The sequence below is a fragment of the Adiantum capillus-veneris genome, chromosome 15 (assembly GCF_014529385.1).
Source record: "Adiantum capillus-veneris isolate H3 chromosome 15, ASM1452938v2, whole genome shotgun sequence".
NCBI lineage: Eukaryota > Viridiplantae > Streptophyta > Polypodiopsida > Polypodiales > Pteridaceae > Adiantum > Adiantum capillus-veneris.
The window spans coordinates 139,548,599-139,567,014 of record NC_140945.1 but is presented as its reverse complement, the minus strand read 5'-3'; the positions used below and the strand labels follow the sequence as shown (position 1 = coordinate 139,567,014).

Genomic DNA, 18,416 nt, shown 5'->3' with positions numbered 1-18,416 from the left:
GAGGATATGCATCTGCACTAAGTGATTGGGCATGCACGGTCTACGAATAGACTCACAAAAGTGCCGGATCACTTCTAATCTAGACTGACTTGACTGACTAAACCCTGATCATGATGTAGCTTGTCCACGGACACATAGGGTTGGATGTGTCACATGACACCCATGCATCAGAGTGGGCCGGCGAAGAGTCCTTTTTAGGATTCCGGACGCTCTTGGCGATCTCCCTCGACGCCATACAGTTCGGTACCAATACCTCACTTTAAAAAGGAGGGGATCTCACGTGCACATCTAACCCTATGTGTACGTGGACAAGCTACTTCACGACATAGGTTCAATTCAAATAGATTAGGAAGTGATCTGGCACTTTTGTGAGTCTGTTCGCAGACCGTGCATGTCCAGACACTTAGAGTAGATGCATATCCTCTGGTTGCACACAGCATGACCATCAGACCCATCAGGAGCATTTTTACATTGCATAGACCTATTTTTCATAATTTAGTCATTTTTCACTTATTATTTGTAAGTGACTTTGGTTGGGAACTAGTTAGGGCAATTTAGCCATGCAAGTATATAAGAAACCCTAGCGCTAGCACTTTCTGGCAGAAGAGGCAGCAGGAACATCTGTTCAACAAGCACCTTCTCAGCAAGACTCCCCCCCATCACCAGACCTAGTGTTTTTGCATCTGCAAAGCCTAGCGTTTTTGCAACTTGCATATCTACCTAGCATTAGCAGACCACAGTAGAACACCTGGCGTTTTGGCATCAGATCGCAGATCAGCCCTAGCATTAGCAGAATCAGCCCTAGTGTTTTTGGATCAGCAGAGCCTCATAGCGTTTTGCATTCTTCGCAACAAGATCCAGATTAGCATCAGCGTTTTCAATTTTCAGCATCAAGCCACCGCAATAGAAGTCCCAAACATCGCAGATCTCACCTTCCTGCAGTAGATCCTCGCCACACGGTCAGATCCAGCGTAGTTTGCAGTTTTAGCCCGGAAAACGCAGATTTCAGCATCTACGTTTTCAGCACGTCGTCATTGCATCGTCGTCATCGACATCGACACCGACATAAGAGTCAGAATTCAGGAGATAAAGATTTGCAGATTTCAGCCCGTCTCATCTTCATCCTCATCGTCTGCAAGTCCAAGCATTGTAGAGATTTGTGCAATCAATAGTAGACCGCTCTCGCTATAGAGAGTAGGGCCTTCGGAGGAGGGTTTTGACAACATTCTGGTGTCGTATTCTTCTCTCTCTATCTCTTAGTCCCAACACCTTCATTCACAGTGTTCACCACTTTGTTTGTGTCCATTGCACTCTCACTAAAGGAACGCAATGCTCTCCCTTCTGTAAGTAAAAGGAACCCTTGAGCACAGTTCGGAGCACTCATCTTGAGCAAAGTTCAACATTCACATCCGTTGCATCTTACATAGGAATACATTTTTCTTCTCCCAAGGTTTCTAAAACTACCCCTGGGTTTTCTTTTAAATGGGAGGGAATATCACGATTGACTTATTCTTTGTCTTTGTTATTACATTATACACTCTTCTTGATTCCATTACACATGCAAGATGCGAAGTGTGACTAACCCAAGAGGATCCCTGTTCTCGAATGGTCACAACCCTTTGCTCTAAAGTCATGCCTCTCCACCAACAACCACACTCCTTCGACGACTAGTCATGCCCCTTCAACCAACGGTTGCGGCTCTTCATTGAATGGATGTGTCTATTCACCTAAAGACACGTGTCTCTTGGAGAAGGGTGGTCGTACCTTTCCATATGAACCTGTTCATCTCCTATAAAAGGAGCCTTTGTATCACAATTTCAATCAATGAATCGAACAGAGTCTTCTAAGTCTTATTTCAGAGTCAAGTTCAAGTTTCTTAAGTCTTAATCATAAGTTTAAATACTTATTTAAGGATTAGTACCTAGAATCCTCACAACCTCACCTTGAAAAGAAGGGGATGTCACGTGCACATCTAACCCTATGTGCATGTGGACAAGCTGTACCTACTTCTAGGGTTTAGGTAGCCTAAGAAGTGTTATGGCACCTTTGTGAGTGTAAGGTGCAGCGGAAGTGAATGTTGAACTTTGCTCAGAATGAGTGCTCCAAACTGTGCTCAAGGGTTCCTTTTACTTAGGAAGGGAGAGCCTTCCGTTCCTTTAGTGAGAGAGTGCAAGTGATCACAAACAAAGTGGATAAACACTGTGAATGAAGGTACTGAGACTGAGAGAAAGAGAGAGAAGAATACGACACCAGAATGTTGTCAAACCCTCCTCCAAGGGCCCCACTCTCTATGGCGAGAGCGGTCTACTATTGATTGCACAAATCTCTACAATGCAATGGACTTGCCGACGATGTCGACGACAATGAGGACGGCGCCCAGACGGGCTAAAATCTGCAAACGCTAAGGGCTGAAATTTGCAAATCTTGTATCTACTGAATTCCGACTCTATGTTGGTGACGACGGCGATAACGACGGCGCAACGATGATGCCCTGAAAACGCATATGCTGAAATCTGCGAATAGCGGGCTGAATCTGCAAACGCTGGCTGATCTGACCATGCGCCGAGGATCTGTTGCGAGAAGGTGAGATCTGTGAGGTTTGGGGGTTGTACTGCGGTGTCTATATGCTGAAAACTGAAAACACTGAAGCTAGGGCTGAATCTGTCGCCCGGAATCTCCAAAACGTTGAGGTTGGTTTGCAATTGCAAAAACGCTAGGCTCGTTGTTGTGGTTCTGCTAACACCAGGGCTAATCTGTAATCTGTTGCAAAAACGCTAGGGGATCTGCTGTCGCCAAGCTGATCTACGACTTGCAAAACGCTGGCTGATCTGCAAATGCTGAAGAAAAACGTTGGTCTTTGGTGGCTGAAAACGCTAGGTTGCCTTTCGGGGAGTCTTGCTAAGAAGGTGCACTGTTGGACACTTGGTCCCTCTTGTCTCTTCTGCAAGAAAACACTAGCGCTAGCTTTTCTATATACTTGCTTGGTGAAATTGCCCTACCCAGTTTCCCAATAAAGTCACTAATAATAAGTGAAAAATGGCTAAAATAGGAAAAATAGGTCTGTGCACTGTAAAAATGCTTCTGATGGGTTTTGATGGTAATATGATCATCATGCTGTGTGCAACCATAGGATATGTATCTACTCTAAGTGCTTGGACATGCACGATCTGCAAACAGACTCACATAAGTGCCAAAACACTTCCTAAGCTACGCTAATTGAACTGAACTGAACCCATGTCATGAAGTAGCTTATCCACGTACACGCAGGGTTAGATGTGCACATGACATCCCCTCCTTTTCAAAGTGAGGTACTGGTAGCAAACTGTATGGCGTCGAGAGAGATCGTCAACAACGTCTGGATGAATCCTGGGAAGGACTCTTCTCTGGTCCACTCTGATGTGTGGGTCGTGCGATACTTCAACTTTAAAAAGGTGTTAGGTGCAGCGGAATGATTGTTTGCGCTTTGCTCAAGATGAGTGCTCCGAACTGTGCTCAAGGTTCCTTTTAGTTCTTATGGAAGGGAGAGCCTTTCCGTTCTTAGTGGAAAGTGCTATGATCACGAACAAAGTGAATGGACAATGTGCGTGCAAGTGTATGAGACTGAGAGATAGAGAGAGAAGAGAGATACGACACTAGAGACGTTGTAAAACCCTCCTCTGAAGGCCCCACTCTCGTCGACGAGAGTGGTCTACTTTTTGATTGCACAAAGTGGTACAATGCGTATGCAATGGACTGATGCAACTTGGACTACGGTGATGACGACGACGACTTTAAGGCTGAAATCTGTGGTCTTCTATCTGCTGAATTTCGGGACTGTTTCGGTGGCTGAAAATGACTGTTTTGGCTGCGTTTTCTATGACTGAAAATAGGCGTTCTTCTGCAACTAATTAGGCTGAATCTGCTGCGATTTCATCTGCTGAAAATCTGCATTTTTGACTGCTGAAAATCTGCGTTTTTGTTTGCTATGTTCTTGGCTGAAAAACGCCAATGAGGCTGCAGCGTTTTTGGCTGAAAAACGCTAGGGCTTGTGGCCGGTGTCGGGTTGCCGGTCGGGTTGCCAGGAGGTAGGCCTTTCTGGTGATGGCTGTTGGGGGAGGAAACGCCAAGAGGGGAGGTTGTATGGCGATGCTAAAACGCTGGGCTGATGTGGCGAGGATGAGGATCCAAAAACGCTAGGGGTGCTGAGGGATTCCTACTGAGACGGTGCGTGTTGAGCGGGAAGCTCCTGCTGCCTCTTCTGCTAGAAAGTGCTAACTTGGGTTTGCTTATATATTAACTTAGCAAAAAATTGCCCTACCTACTTTTGGTGGAAAGTCACTTAAAAAATAATAAGTGAAAATACCAAAAATAGAGAAAATAGGCTAAATGCACTGGAAAATTCCCCTAACTGAATCTAATGGATTCTGAAGGGAATATTGATGATCATGCTGTGTGCAACCAGAGGATATGCATCTATGCTAAGTGACTGGGCATGCACGATCTACGAATAGACTCACAAAAGTGCCAGATCACTGCTAATCTAGACTTGACTGGACTGACTGAACCCTGATCATGCTGTAGTTTGTCCACGGACACATAGGGTTGGATGTGTCACGTGACATCCCCTCCTTTTCAAAGTGAGTACTGGTACCGAACTATATGGCGTCGAGGGAGATCGCCAATAGCATCTGGAATCCTGGAAGGGACTCTTCGCCGGCCCACTCTGATGTGTGGGTCGTGCGGTACTTGAACTTCATAAAGGTCTGTAATGCTTGCTTCTTTGGACCGCGCCGAAAGCGACAAAGTCTTCCATGGCTCCTTCCTTGCTTCAACTTCGTCTTGAGACCTGCTTCCTTCGTCTTCAAGAATCTCCATGGCTGAAAATTCCTGAAACCATTTACAACACAAAACCATGAACATACCTATTCCATGTAAAGTGAAGGAAAAAAATATTGTCTTCTCTAAAGACTGTGCATGCAATGTAGATGAACAAATAGACGGAGTGACAACCCGTTCATCAAACACATGAAAACAATGAGATCGAATCTTTCTCTTATGATCTAAAGCAATCAACTTTGGCAATTCACAAGTGAAATGCCCATGCTTGGTGCTCATACTTTCATGTGCTCTGTCTACAACTGTGTCATGCCAAGGAAGAGACATGGAATGCGACTTCCTTGAATGCATACTTTTCAGCTTTTCATAAAAAATCCGCATACAACTGTGCTCATTCACGAGTGAAACGTGCTCAACGTATAATATGTCATGCCTAGGAAAAGGGATCACATAAAGACGCTGATTAAAATACAAGAAACGATCACGAATGAAACACTCGAACAATGCGTGCGTATCAATCATGCGAACACATAATACTTCCTGTGAGGGTTCTTTGGACCTAGGCTCGAGAACCAAAATCGGTTCTTCGTGATTGATCGAATCTTCGTGTGGGGGTTCTTTGGACCTCGACTCGAAAGCCAAGATCGGTTCTTCGTGATTGAGCGAATCTACAACGATGTTAGCTTCGCTAGAAAAAGCATCCACTAACACATCATACTTGTGAACAATCATATCATCTTCATGCAAATCATCATGCTCGTGAGAAATCACATCTTGATCATGCAAATCATCATGCTTGTCTTTATCATCCAAATCATCATGCAAATCATTGTCAATCAAATCATTATCATGCTTCACACAATCATGCAAATCCTGTGTATCATGCTTTGGAGAAGAAGAGACTGAGAGAGTCTCCTTCTCCTGAATCCTTGCAATCTTGTTCTGCATATTAGCAATGAGAGATGGAGAATGAGCAATGTCCTCTCCATGAATGACAATAGGAGAATCACTTTTGGCATTGAGAGTTATAGTGTTAGTCTGAAAATCCATGAGCGTCATTATCACGAAACCATCGAATGCACATCCTTAGAGAGGAGAAACAACAAATCTTCTAGTGAAAGCAGTCTGTTGAATTGCAAACAACACATCAAGGCACTACTCCGTGATGAGAGCGTCCATATCGGGACGAAAGCCAGAGACCTCGATAGGAGATCTCGGACTAACTTCGAGACGGGCTCTCTCAACAAGAGCGGAACTTATCACATCATGCATACTACTTGGGTCAAACAATATGACAAAACGGTGTCCCGACGTACGACCATAACATTGAATGAGAGAATCATCAATGGGAGGGTCCTGAGAAACTTGGGGCACACTCGTGTTATCATTCATTGCATTGACAGAGGAAGTGGGTGCTGTGGGTTCTTTAGATTCATTCGATTCAAGCTTAGGACATGTTCTTTTTATGTGACCCTTAATGTGACAATGAAAACAACGACCTTCCTTAGAATAAGTGCTTTGCTCTTCCAACGTGATATATCCTCCTACAATTCCTTGTGCTACCTTTTCATCTGGAGTAAGCTTAGGTTTAGCAATTGTGTTAGCCTTACCCTTAGATTCATTGGAAGAATTCTTTGATGAGAGACTGTAGGAAGATTGGTTAGAAGAGTTATCATTCTTACCATTCTTACCGTTCTGAGGGTTCTGAGAAGTCTGCGAGGTACTTGTGGAAGTCTTGTTCTCCTTAGGCTTTCCCTTGTTGTGCTTCATCTCCTGGGCGAGAGCAATCGTTACCGCCTTGTTGAGATCGATTGGATCGAGTACCTCGACATCGTACTTGATATACTCGTACAATCCAAAGACAAAAGCCTCGTTGCGCTCATCATCCGATTTTAGTAATTGAGTGTCTAGCTGCAAAACACGATTAGAAAAAGACATGACTGGCATACCATTTTGCTTGAGAGAGCGCCAATCGTGCGAGGTACTGAGGTGGCATAAACCGCGCCTTGAGCTTGTCTTGGAAATCAGCCCAATCGAAGGAAAGGGGCGTGAATCCGTCGGCTTCCTCTAGGTGCGCGGCTAGCTGTGCCTCTTGCCATGCGTGGTACCAATTGATGGCATCACCGGCAAGGTATATAACTGCCGTCAAAACTTTGCTATTTCCTGTCTTCTTAGTTGTCGCAAAATAAGCATTAAATTGATGCAACCAAGAATGAATCACCGTAGCATCCATCTTACCATCATACTTACTGAAAGTCAACTGTTCGGTGACTGGGTTGTTGGAATTCGCATCGTGGCTTGCACCACTTGAGGAACTCCCACGATCTTTGAGCCGTTCGGTCTTCGAGGCTAGCACTTGGGAAATAAATTCTTGAGTGCGTAGCTCCCTTTGAGCTTCACGCTCGGCCTCCCTTTCTGCTTTTCGTTCATTTCGTTCATCGCGCTCGCATTCGAAAGCAAGGCGATTGGCTTCTTGTTGTGCCAGTGTAAGTCGATTCGCTTCTAAAGTAAGGCGAATCGCTTCTTGTTGTTGTAGTGCGTTTCTTTCATTTCGTTCCACCGTAATGCGAGTCGTTTCTTATTGTGCCAGCATCATGTCCATCATTCACTTTACCATCATCTCCATAGGAGTTAGAACAATTCGTGGTGTAGCTGGCGAAGGGGAAGGGTTGGAAAAATCTCCTGGTGGGAAGAATCCTTCGTCGCCTCTCTCATGCTCATCACCTGTATGCGAAGTATCCATTCTGCTTCAGGTGACGACCATGTACTAGGATCTTTGGTTCTTAAGTTCACGAGGAACTTGGTTCTTGAGGGTCTTGGGTTCTTGGGTTCTTGGTTCTTGGGGTACTTCAGGTTCTTGAGGTTTTCTTTCGCTTGCAAATTGTCACAAACGGGAGCGCATAACAATATAAAATACATTCAGATAAATAGGATTTATCACTTATTACTGAAGCCAGAGGATATACAGAGAAATAAATAGAGAGAGAGATAGAGAGTGAGAAGATCGACAAAGTACTGGGGACCAGAAGATGGGCTGGTCCCCCCCCTAATAGTATCTTTATTACTGAGGAGAAGTCTATACAAGCACTTGAACCGAACGTATTACCACGTTCGTTCTAGAATAAGACTTGATGGTTCCCGGAAGCCTCAGCTTCCGATTCCTAGGACAAAACCCTATTCCAAGGAACTTCCGTTCCTTATTCCAATTCCTCGAGAATCAAGGTTCTCGCCTCTGGATCTCACCTTCCAGACTCGGGGCATGGCATCCCTGCAACTCTTTTCCAACTCTCTTTCCAGAGTCCTCTTCTCGCAGAACAACTCTGCTTTCCCGGACACGAAGTCCTTACTTGGCAATCCCAACTTCCGGACCGCAACTTGAGAGACTACCTCTCTCCGATCCATGGATCTACTTCCCAAACTCAGGTATGAAACCCTTGGGCTGATCTGGCTCTAGTTCCTCAGAGCGCTTTTCTCCTGCAGAGGCTCATGCCTTCCTCTGCTTCTACTCCCTCAGGAAGAGGAAGTACACCTGCAATCAAATACTCAAAGATCAGAACATGAAAATCGTTACCTTCAAAGTCTCGACGCTCGAAACGCAACTTGATTCTCGAAAAGCAATTCCTCGGAAGAGATCTCTCCATAGAAAATCCTCTCTTCCAATCCTACACACAAAAGAGGTGTGTTCTCGGGTTCCTTCTCGTAAATCAGCCCCGTCTACGACGTTTATGAGCTGAAAACAGAGAAAAACAGCAACTTGTCGCGATGGAAACACGCTTCGTAGGCACTTCTTCGCGAGGGAACTCGCGCACTGGGTCTTGGCGACATCTGGTACACTTGCGGCAGCCATGGGCATCACTGGCAACGTCTTCTTTACGGCTGAAATCTGCAGTAGCATCTCCTCCTTGCAAAGATTGGTCCTCCTCTCTGAGTGAGTGCATGTGATGCTTTTATAGCTCCTAGCCACGGGCACGAATAGTTGCTCGCGTAGAGATCGCGGCCGTTTTTTTTTTTCCCTGTTCTGCCAGAAAAAGAGAGAGAGAAAACGCTGGCTGATCTGTTGCCTTATTTATCAGATGGCTGCCCACTTATTAAGTGGGCGGCCGGCGTATTTTAAAAATAGTTTGAACCTGCCCAAAAACTCAATAAAACCTTATAAGTTAAAAACAATGCTTTCACAGCACTTCCCAGGCGTCCCTGGATGCAATCACATGCACAGTTGCAATGCAAACATAGACTTCCTCGCGAGAAAGCATTTGCTTTCCCGAAAGGCAATCCCGCTTTCTCAAAAAGCATCTGTTTTTCCTCAAAGTTTCCTCTGAACCCATCTTCATTCAAGTGCTTGCTTTTTCCTTGTGCACAATTCTAACACAGTTCGGAATTTTCTCCCGACTATGGATGTTCCCTTTCCGATGCACTGTCACACACCTTGTGACGCATCAAGAATACCCATCACCTAGTCCTTTCCTACAATCTCCTTCACGATGCTCTATGTCACCCATCCTATGACGCATCAGAGATGTCCGTTCCCGGATGGTCGGATACTTCTTCCCGATGCTCCCTGTCACCCATCCGATGTACGCATCAAAAGTACCCGTTCCTGGTGGCCTTACAGATATTCCCTTTCACAGTGCTCCCGTCATTATTCTGAATGACGCACTAGGAATATTCTGTACTCGGATGTCTCCAGTGAGAAAAACCCTCTCACTTAAAATTCCAATAATTCATATTTTTCCTTGGTGTTCCAAGCGAGAAAACCCTCTCACTTATAAATCCAATAATTCATTTAGAATTATTTTTCTATCAGATAAAGCCAATTTGGCAACACAAATCGCGTTTGAGAAGGATCTTCTCTTCACCCGAGTTCTACTCCTTTCTACGGGCGCACCCCTTGGCGGCCTTGCGCTCTCACCAAGGTTGCTTTTTCCCATGGCCGGCCGCTAAGTGCACGGTCCAGTGAAAAGAGACACAAGGGGAGGCTGGACAAGCCCTTCTTTCTTGGGATTCCTGTCACTCTTCAACAAAACATGATTAGGAATCAACACGCCCAAGCGAACTTGGGTTCGTGCAACCTCAACAAGTAAAAAAATTCTTGTGTTTTTGTGGTTCTTTCCTTGAGTGATACAGAACACTGCCAAAGCTCTGATACCAATGTTAGGTGCAGCGGAATGATTGTTTGCGCTTTGCTCAAGATGAGTGCTCCAAACTGCGCTCAAGGTTCCTTTTAGTTCTTATGGAAGAAAGAGCTTTCCGTTCTTAGTGGAAAGTGCTATGATCACGAACAAAGTGAATGGACAATGTACGTGCAAGTGTATGAGACTGAGAGATAGAGAGAGAAGAGAGATACGACACCAGAGACATAAAACCCTCCTCCTAAGGCCCCACTCTCGTCGGCGAGAGTGGTCTACGTTTTGATTGCACAAAGTGGTACAATGCGTATGCAACGGACTAATGCAACTTGGACTATGCCGATGACGACGACGATGATGACGATGCGACTTGATGGCTGAAATCTGTGGTCTTCTATCTGTTTAATTTCGGGACTGTTTCGGTGGCTGAAAATGACTGTTTTGGCTGCGTTTTCTATGACTGAAAATGGGGGTTCTTCTGCAACTAATTAGGCTGAATCTGCTGCGATTTCATCTGTTGAAAATCTGTGTTTTTGACTGCTATGTTCTGGGCTGAAAAACGCCAATGAGGCTGCAGCATTTTTGGCTGAAAAATGCTAGGGCGTGTGGCCGGTTTTGGGTTGCCGGTCATGGGGAAAAACACTAGGAGGTAGGCCTTTCTGGCGATGATGATTGTTGGGGGAGGAAACGCCAAGAGGGGAGGTTGTATGGCGATGTTAAAACGCTGGGCTGATGCGGCGAGGATGGGGATCCAAAAACGCTAGGGGTGCTGAGGGGTTCCTGCTGAGAAGGTGCCTGTTGAGCGGGAAGCTCCTGCTGCCTCTTCTGCTAGAAAGTGCTAACTTGGGCTTGCTTATATATTAACTTAGCAAAATTGCCCTACCTACTTTTGTTGGAAAGTCACTTAAAAAATAATAAGTGAAAATACCAAAAATAGGGAAAATAGGCTAAATGCATTGGAAAATTTCCCTAACTGAATTTGATGGATTCTGAAGGGAATACTGATGATCATGCTGTGTGCAACCAGAGGATATGCATCTATGCTAAGTGACTGGGCATGCACGGTCTATGAATAGACTCACAAAAGTGCCAGATCACTGCTAATCTAGACTTGACTGGACTGACTGAACCCTAATCATGTTGTAGCTTGTCCACGGACACATAGGGTTGGATGTGTCACGTGACAAAAGGTCTGCAACGCTTGCTTCTTTGGGCCGCGCCAAGAGCGACACAAAGTCATCTGTGACTCCTTCAATACTTCAACTTCGTCTATAGTCATGCATCTACCTTCGTCAAGAATCTTCGAGGATAAAAATTCCTGAAACCACTTCCAACACAAGAACATGAACATACCCATTCCATGTAAAGTGACTGGAAAAATTCTAGTCTTCTTTAAAAAGTGTGCATGCAATGTAGATGAACATATAGACGGAGTGCCAAACCGTTCATCAAACCCACGCAAACATGGAATCGAAACTCGTCTTTCTCATTTAAATCTATCAATTGTGGCAAATTACAATGGAAATGCCGATGCTTGATGCTCAATCCTTCTTGTGCTCTTTCGGATACTGTGGCATGCCAAGGAAGAGACATTGAATGCGAATTCCTTGAATGCAAACATTTCATCTTTTCATGAGTAATCCGCATACATCCATGCTCATTCATGAGTGAATCGTGTTCATCGTGCAATATGGCATGCCTGTGAAAAGGGATGACATAAGGACGGTGACTAAAATACAGGAAACCATCACGAATGAAACACTCGAACAATGCATGTTGACTAATCATGCGCACACATAATACTTCTTGTGGGGGTTCTTTGGACCTCAACTTGAGAGCCAAGATCGGTTCTTCGTGATTGACCGAAGCTGCAATAAGGTTAGCTTCAGTAGAAAAAGTATCAACTAAACCATCGTCCTTGTGAACTATCACATCTTTATCATGCAAATCATCATGCTTATCATTATCATGCAATTCATCATGCGTATCATTATCATGCAATTCATCATGCTCGTGAATAATCACATCTTGATCATACAAATCATGTGTGTCGTGCTTTGGAGAAAAAAAGACTGATAGAGTCTATTTCTCTTGATTCTTTTTAATCTGCACCTGCACATTAGAAAATAGTAGGACCAACTCTTGCATGTGTTGGTCTCTCTGTGCTTCACGCTCTAACTCCAAGGCTGCTCGTCTATCTTCGGCCGCCAAGAGCGCTTACTACGCTCTAAGGATGCCATTCTTTCTTCGTGCTCACGATTCAATTCTACCTTTCTTTCTTCGCGCCACGCTTCTTGTTGTCTCATCATGTCCATCACCGTCTTGACCAAAGCCTCCATAGGATTTGGTGCAATCCTTGGCGTAGATGGGGAAGGGGGAGGGTCAAAAAAACCTCCTGGTGGGGAAAATTCTTCTTCACCACCTCCATGCGAAGTATCCATTCCGCTTCGGGTGATGACCATACACTGAAGTCTTGAGTTCTTAAGTTCACGAGGAACTTGGGTTCTTATGGTTCTTGGGTTCTTGAGGGTCTTGAGTTCTTGAGGTTCTTCTTTAGCTTGCAATCTGTGTTAGAGAAGGATCTTCTCTTTCCCATGGGCAGCGATTGGCCGGTCGCTAAGTGCACGGTCCGTTCTCAATGAGTGAAAAGAGAAACAAGGGGAGGTTGGACAAGCCCTTCTTTCTTGGGTTTTCTGTCACTCTTCAAAAACACGATTAGGAATCGACACGTCCAAGTGGGCTTGGGTTATGTGCGATCGCAACAAGCAAAAAAAATTCTTTTGGTTCTTTCCTTGAGTGGTACAGAACACTGCCAAAGCTCTGATACCAATGTAAGGTGCAGCGGAAGTGAATGTTGAACTTTGCTCAGAATGAGTGCTCAGAATGAGTGCTCCGAACTGTGCTCAAGGGTTCCTTTTACTTACGGAAGGGAGAGCCTTCCGTTCCTTTAGTGAGAGAGTGCAAGTGATCACAAACAAAGTGGATAAACACTCTGAATGAAGGTACTGAGACTGAGAGAAAAAGAGAGAAGAATACGACACCAGAATGTTGTCAAACCCTCCTCCAAGGGCCCCACTCTCTATGGCGAGAGCGGTCTACTATTGACTGCACAAATCTCTACAATGCAATGGACTTGCCGACAATGTCGACGACCATGAGGACGGGCTGAAATCTAAAAACACTAAGGGGGGCTGAAATTTGCAAATCTTGTATTTGCTGAATTCTAACTCTATGTCAGTGACGATGGCGATGACGACGACGCGACGAAAATGCAGATACTGAAAATCTGCGAATAGCGGGCTGAATCTGCAAACGTTGGGCTGATCTAACCGTGCGGCGAGGATCTGCTGTGGGAAGGTGAGATCTGCGAGGTTTGGGAGTTGTACTGTGGTGTCTATATGCTGAAAACTGAAAATGCTGAAGCTAGAGCTGAATCTGTCGCCGGAAATCTGCAAAACGTTGAGGTTGGTCTGCAATTGCAAAAACGCTAGGCCTGTTGATGTGGTTCTGCTAACGCCAGGGTTGATATGTAATCTGCTGCAAAAACGCTAGGGGATCTGTTGTCGCCAAGCTAATCTGCAACTTGCAAAACGCTAGGGCTGATCTGCAAATGTTGAAGAAAAATGATGGTCTTTGGTGGCTGAGAAAACTAGGTTGCCTGCCGGGGAGTCTTGCTGAGAAGGTGCATTGTTGGACACTTGGTCCTGCTGCCACTTTTGCCAAAAAACACTAGCACTAGCTTTTCTTATATACTTGCTTGGCCAAATTGCCCTACCCAGTTTCCCAACAAAGTCACTTATTAATAATAAGTGAAAAATGACTAAAATAGGGAAAATAGGTTTGTGCATTGTAAAACTGCTCCTAATGGGTTCTGATGGTAATCTGGTGATCATGCGGTGTGCAACCAGAGGACATAGTTTTTTCTAACGTCAACCATGCGGCATACGCGAGCGGGTATGGAGGCTGGCATACACGAGCGGGTATGGAAGCCTCCATACCCGCCACAAGCCCGGTTCAGACCCCCTGAAGATTCCATGCGTGGGATACCATACGGCACCCTAGAAAACACTAGAGAGTAGCACAAAAACCACAGAATACAATAACCACTCCTTGGTATATTGTAATAGCACTATAGGGCAAAGGGTTCGCACATGGGCGAAATGCCCATCTGGTTCAAAAACGCTCAAAATCTGGCCAGTTTTTAAAATCACTGCCCCACGTATGGAAACCCCAATCATACTTCAATCAGACTCGTACGCGTCCAGAAGCATGGTTGGCCAATCATGCGCGTGAGAAAAAAACTATGCCAGAGGATATGCATCTACTCTAAGTGCCTAGACATGCACGGTCTGCGAACAGACTCACAAAAGTGCCAGAACACTTCCTAAGCTAGGCTAACTGAACTGAACCGAACCCATGTCATGAAGTAACTTGTCCATGTACACATAGGGTTAGATTGGCATGTGACAGTGAGCTTGTACGCAGGATAAGCATGTCCAGGCACTTAGAGTAGCTGCATACCCTCTGACTGCACAATCGATTAGCATTAGCATCAATACATAGTACCAAGCATAAGCATTTTCACTGCACATAACCTTTTTCCAAAACTGCTCGTGAACAATCCTTAGCAGACAATTTATCAATTAAATTGTCACAAATTGCTGACGTGTCAAGCCACTGAAGAACGGAGCCACTGTGTAGATCCCGACTAAGGGGCCTAAGCCCTAAGTGAAGAGGTTGAAGCAGCAGAAGATGAAGCAGGACCATCACACACACACAAAAGATATGCAACCAGCTGATGATATGGCAGATCTGTATGGACATCCTGGATTTCACGTTGACTGCTGACGTGGCAGACTGTATGGATTTTCATGAATTGCGCTAGCATGCTGACGTGGTAGCCTATACGGATTTTCGCCATTTGCATAGCTGACGTGGCAGTTGTACGGATTTCCGTTATTTACGTTGGCAGCTTTCGGGCATTGTTTTTGGACTAGATGCTTTTGAGTTTGAAGGTTTTTCATGTAAATTTCTTTTGGGCCTAGGGCCTTTAAATATGAGGCCATGGGCTCATTCTTTGGCATGCTTCCTATAGAAGGTGCAGAGTCTCAAGTATCAGCTTGTACTGTGTTGATGCAATATAAAGAATACCGAAAGGGGCGCCAAGGTTTGGGGCCAATACCCTCTGGGGTGGAATTCCGCCTCTCCATGTCGCATGTGCTCTCTCTCTATCAGTTCAGTTTTTATTGAAGTGCTAAAAGTCTGTTCAGTCTGTTCTTTTCTATTGGCACGTGGTGCCCATCTTGTGACATAAATGACCTTTCGACTTCCAGGGTCGTGGGGGCATCTAGAAGCTTGCTCGACCCAGCTATCTGCACCTATAAAAGCAGCCCTTGGGCGCTAGAGACAGGCAGAAGACACAAAAGGCAGTAGCACCCCTGAGCACCAAGCAGTGTCCGCAGTACCAACCAGCCCCTTGGCGTTTTTCTCAATAGCATCAGCGTTTTTGGCTCAACGTTTTCAGCCAGCAGCAGCGTTTTTGCTTCTCTCTACATCCCGCCGCAGTACCACAGCAGATCAGCACTTCCCTTGTCGCAATCGCCCGTTCCGTCACAACCAAGACAACATAACAGTTTTCAGCCAGCAGTGCAGTTAGCGTTTTTCAGTTTTCAGCCATCGTCGTCGCGGACGACAGCAAATCAGCCCATAGCCTCGTTGCACTAGCAGATTCCCATCAGCACTCCCGGCGATTTCAGATTTTAGCCACAAGCATCAAGCGCATTTTCAGATTTCAGCCCATTAGCTTTGTCATCGTCGTCGACATCATTGTCGTCGTCGTCAAGCATCACAGCATTTAGAACCATTGTACCAGACTTTGTGCAGTCTAAAGCAAATACCTCTCTAATAGAGAGGGGATCTGCTCTCTCTCTCTCTCTCTCTCTCTACCACTCACAACACTTTCTCACGGTTTTGTTTGGGTCATTGCACAATCTCTCATTAAGTCAAGGAAGGCTCTCCCTTTCCTTCAATAATTGGAACCTTGAGCACCCATTGATCACTCATCCTAAGCTTGCACCATCATTTGCTTCCACTGCACATTACATAAACCGTCAAAGTAGGAGTCACCTTGTCCACATGCACATTGAATTAGATTTGCACATGACATCCCCCCTTGTCAAGATGAGGTATCGATACCGAGCTGCATGGTTTCCATGTATTCCACCAACAACTCCGGGGGGATCTGTGAAGAGATCTTCGTCGACCCACGCTGATACGTAGGTACCGTGATACTTGAACTTCAAAAAGGACTACAATGCTTGCTTTTTTGAGCTGCGGCGAACACGATGCAGGAAAAACTGCTTCGGGTCTATATCTTCTACTTTGTCTACAATCTCGAGTTCGTCCTCTTGAAGAATCTCCTTGGGACTCATCGATTTCTACTATCCCGTACCATTTTCTTTGAGCTACCTATCCAAGCCTCTATCAATTCATGACAATAAATTGGTTTCTCATACTTTTTTTTTTCCCCAACTGATATCCAAATCTTTCAAAAAACAATACACCCATCATGCTTACTTGTCTTCTTGGTTCTTTGCTTTGTGTCAGATTGCGTCATCCTTAACAGCAACATCTTCTAAAAATGCAGCCAGCAACAGGTATGTCTCACTTCCACAATTTACAGGATTTGCATGACCACAAGCTAAGTTTCTTATATTGCAGACGGTCGAGCAGGGCAAGAACTGCACTCAGGGATCCATGTAAGTAAAGCTGCCTCCTCTGTGTTTCACATCAAATGCACACAAAAGTAAACATAATTAAGACATTGCTGCTTTTACAGCCAGCTCTGAAAGCTGCGACGACAAAGAAGCATCACAAGTGACTCAAGACTTGGACAACTCACCCCTTGCCACAGCTCTGACCGTGGTGCTAATCAACTCAAAAGGCTGTGGGCTGACTTCCTGTGAAGCTTTGCAAGCACTCGTACAAGAAGGATACTTAAAGGCCAATGGATATGAACAACAAGCATTTGCATCCCTTGTCAAAATGACACTCAAGACATGCCCACTGTTCAAAGAGTTGAAAAACCACAGGTTCATATTGAAAGCTGGCCAAAAGCTCGCTAGCAGCAGTTTGCATGGCAAAGTCACACTTGGCAGTAACGTAGCTCATAACCGGAAGTTTTCTGAAAGAGAGCTGTCACTATCACAAGTGCTCTATTCTGAAAAGCGAAAACGGTCACTATCACAAATAGTTGATAGGAATCTCAGCGGAAAGCCATGTCAACACGGTACGCAGTGCCATAAGGGAGACAGAAATAATCCTGGGTTTTCATGCAATGTGCACCATCTGGAGCCACAGTCCGCAACAACAGAAACAAGTGGCTGTTCGTCATGTGAAGTGATTGATTCTTGTGATGCTTCCAATGAGAGAAGACAGGAAGCAAAGGAGGAAGACATGCTTTGTTCGGGGCAAAGTGCAGAGGAACAAGACCAGAACCAGGATCAAGCCGAGCCCATTCGTTGTTGTCGTACAGATGGCAAGAGTTGGCAGTGCTCAAATCAAGCTCAGGAGGGATCCACTTATTGTGAACGCCACCAAAGTCGCTGCAAAAAAGGGACGGTGAAACGACATGCACGTGCCCCATGTGAATCAAAACAGAAGGAAAAACAGCAAACTAAGCAATATGCCTATGCCCATGAACAAAACTTCTCGATGCAACTTCGCCCAAGGACACGTGATATTAGCCTCAAACTGTTGTAAGAGAGCATGATCTAGTCTGCCTGACCCTGAAGCGCACAAAAGTGTATAGGAGAGGCAAGAGCTGGCAAGAGTGTTCTCGCCCATTCTTAAACCTACTACTAACTGCAATTTGACTATACGGAGGATTAGTTAAAGGCATTCATGGAATGTAACAAACCCACTTCCATAATGCGCCCACGAAGAGTGAAAACCCTGCTTCATGGTAGTTTACAAAAGTGTAATTTGCAGGTTTGGGGGTACCATGTAGTCAGCCAATTCCTGTGTTCTAGACATACAAGGCATTTCCAAACCACAAGCAGTGGATCAATGGCTCCAGACTCTTCAAGTTAAAACTTGAAAACGCATTGCATTTAGGGTGCAATCAGTCTGGAAGCATTTTCTTTTTCTAGTCTTTTGATTGACATGCATTGAACATTCATGAAAACAATGTCAAGTAGAATAAATGGAGACTGGAGATGGTTAAAGCAGAATAAGGCTTATTAACATGTTCCTATTTAAATGTTCATCCTTGTGTGTATGTGAGCATCTTCCTCTTCAGTGTTCATCCTTGTGATGCAGCCCCCATACCCATGGCCTACTTCAGTATTTTTGCCAGCAAAGCAAACCCTTAAGCACTGGTATCGTTTGCAAACACTTAGCAAGGACCCACTTACTTACAAATGGAGCACCTTATTGTCCCTGCCATTGATGATAATAAAAGTGCGCGGAGAAACC

The 18,416-nt window shown here is 45.0% G+C and overlaps 1 protein-coding gene across 1 annotated transcript in view; it reads left to right on the top strand.

Moving 5' to 3' along the window:
• LOC147441578 (uncharacterized) overlaps positions 1 to 18,207 on the top strand; it is a 57,743-nt gene extending 39,536 nt beyond the window's left edge. The window contains exons 2-4 of the mRNA XM_086483159.1: positions 16,548 to 16,597; positions 16,662 to 16,699; positions 16,780 to 18,207. Of these exons, the coding sequence (XP_086339285.1) occupies positions 16,548 to 16,597; positions 16,662 to 16,699; positions 16,780 to 17,702 (1,011 nt within the window). The 3' untranslated portion in view covers positions 17,703 to 18,207. The remainder of the gene's footprint in view (positions 1 to 16,547; positions 16,598 to 16,661; positions 16,700 to 16,779) is intronic.
• The last annotated feature ends 209 nt before the right edge of the window (positions 18,208 to 18,416 follow it).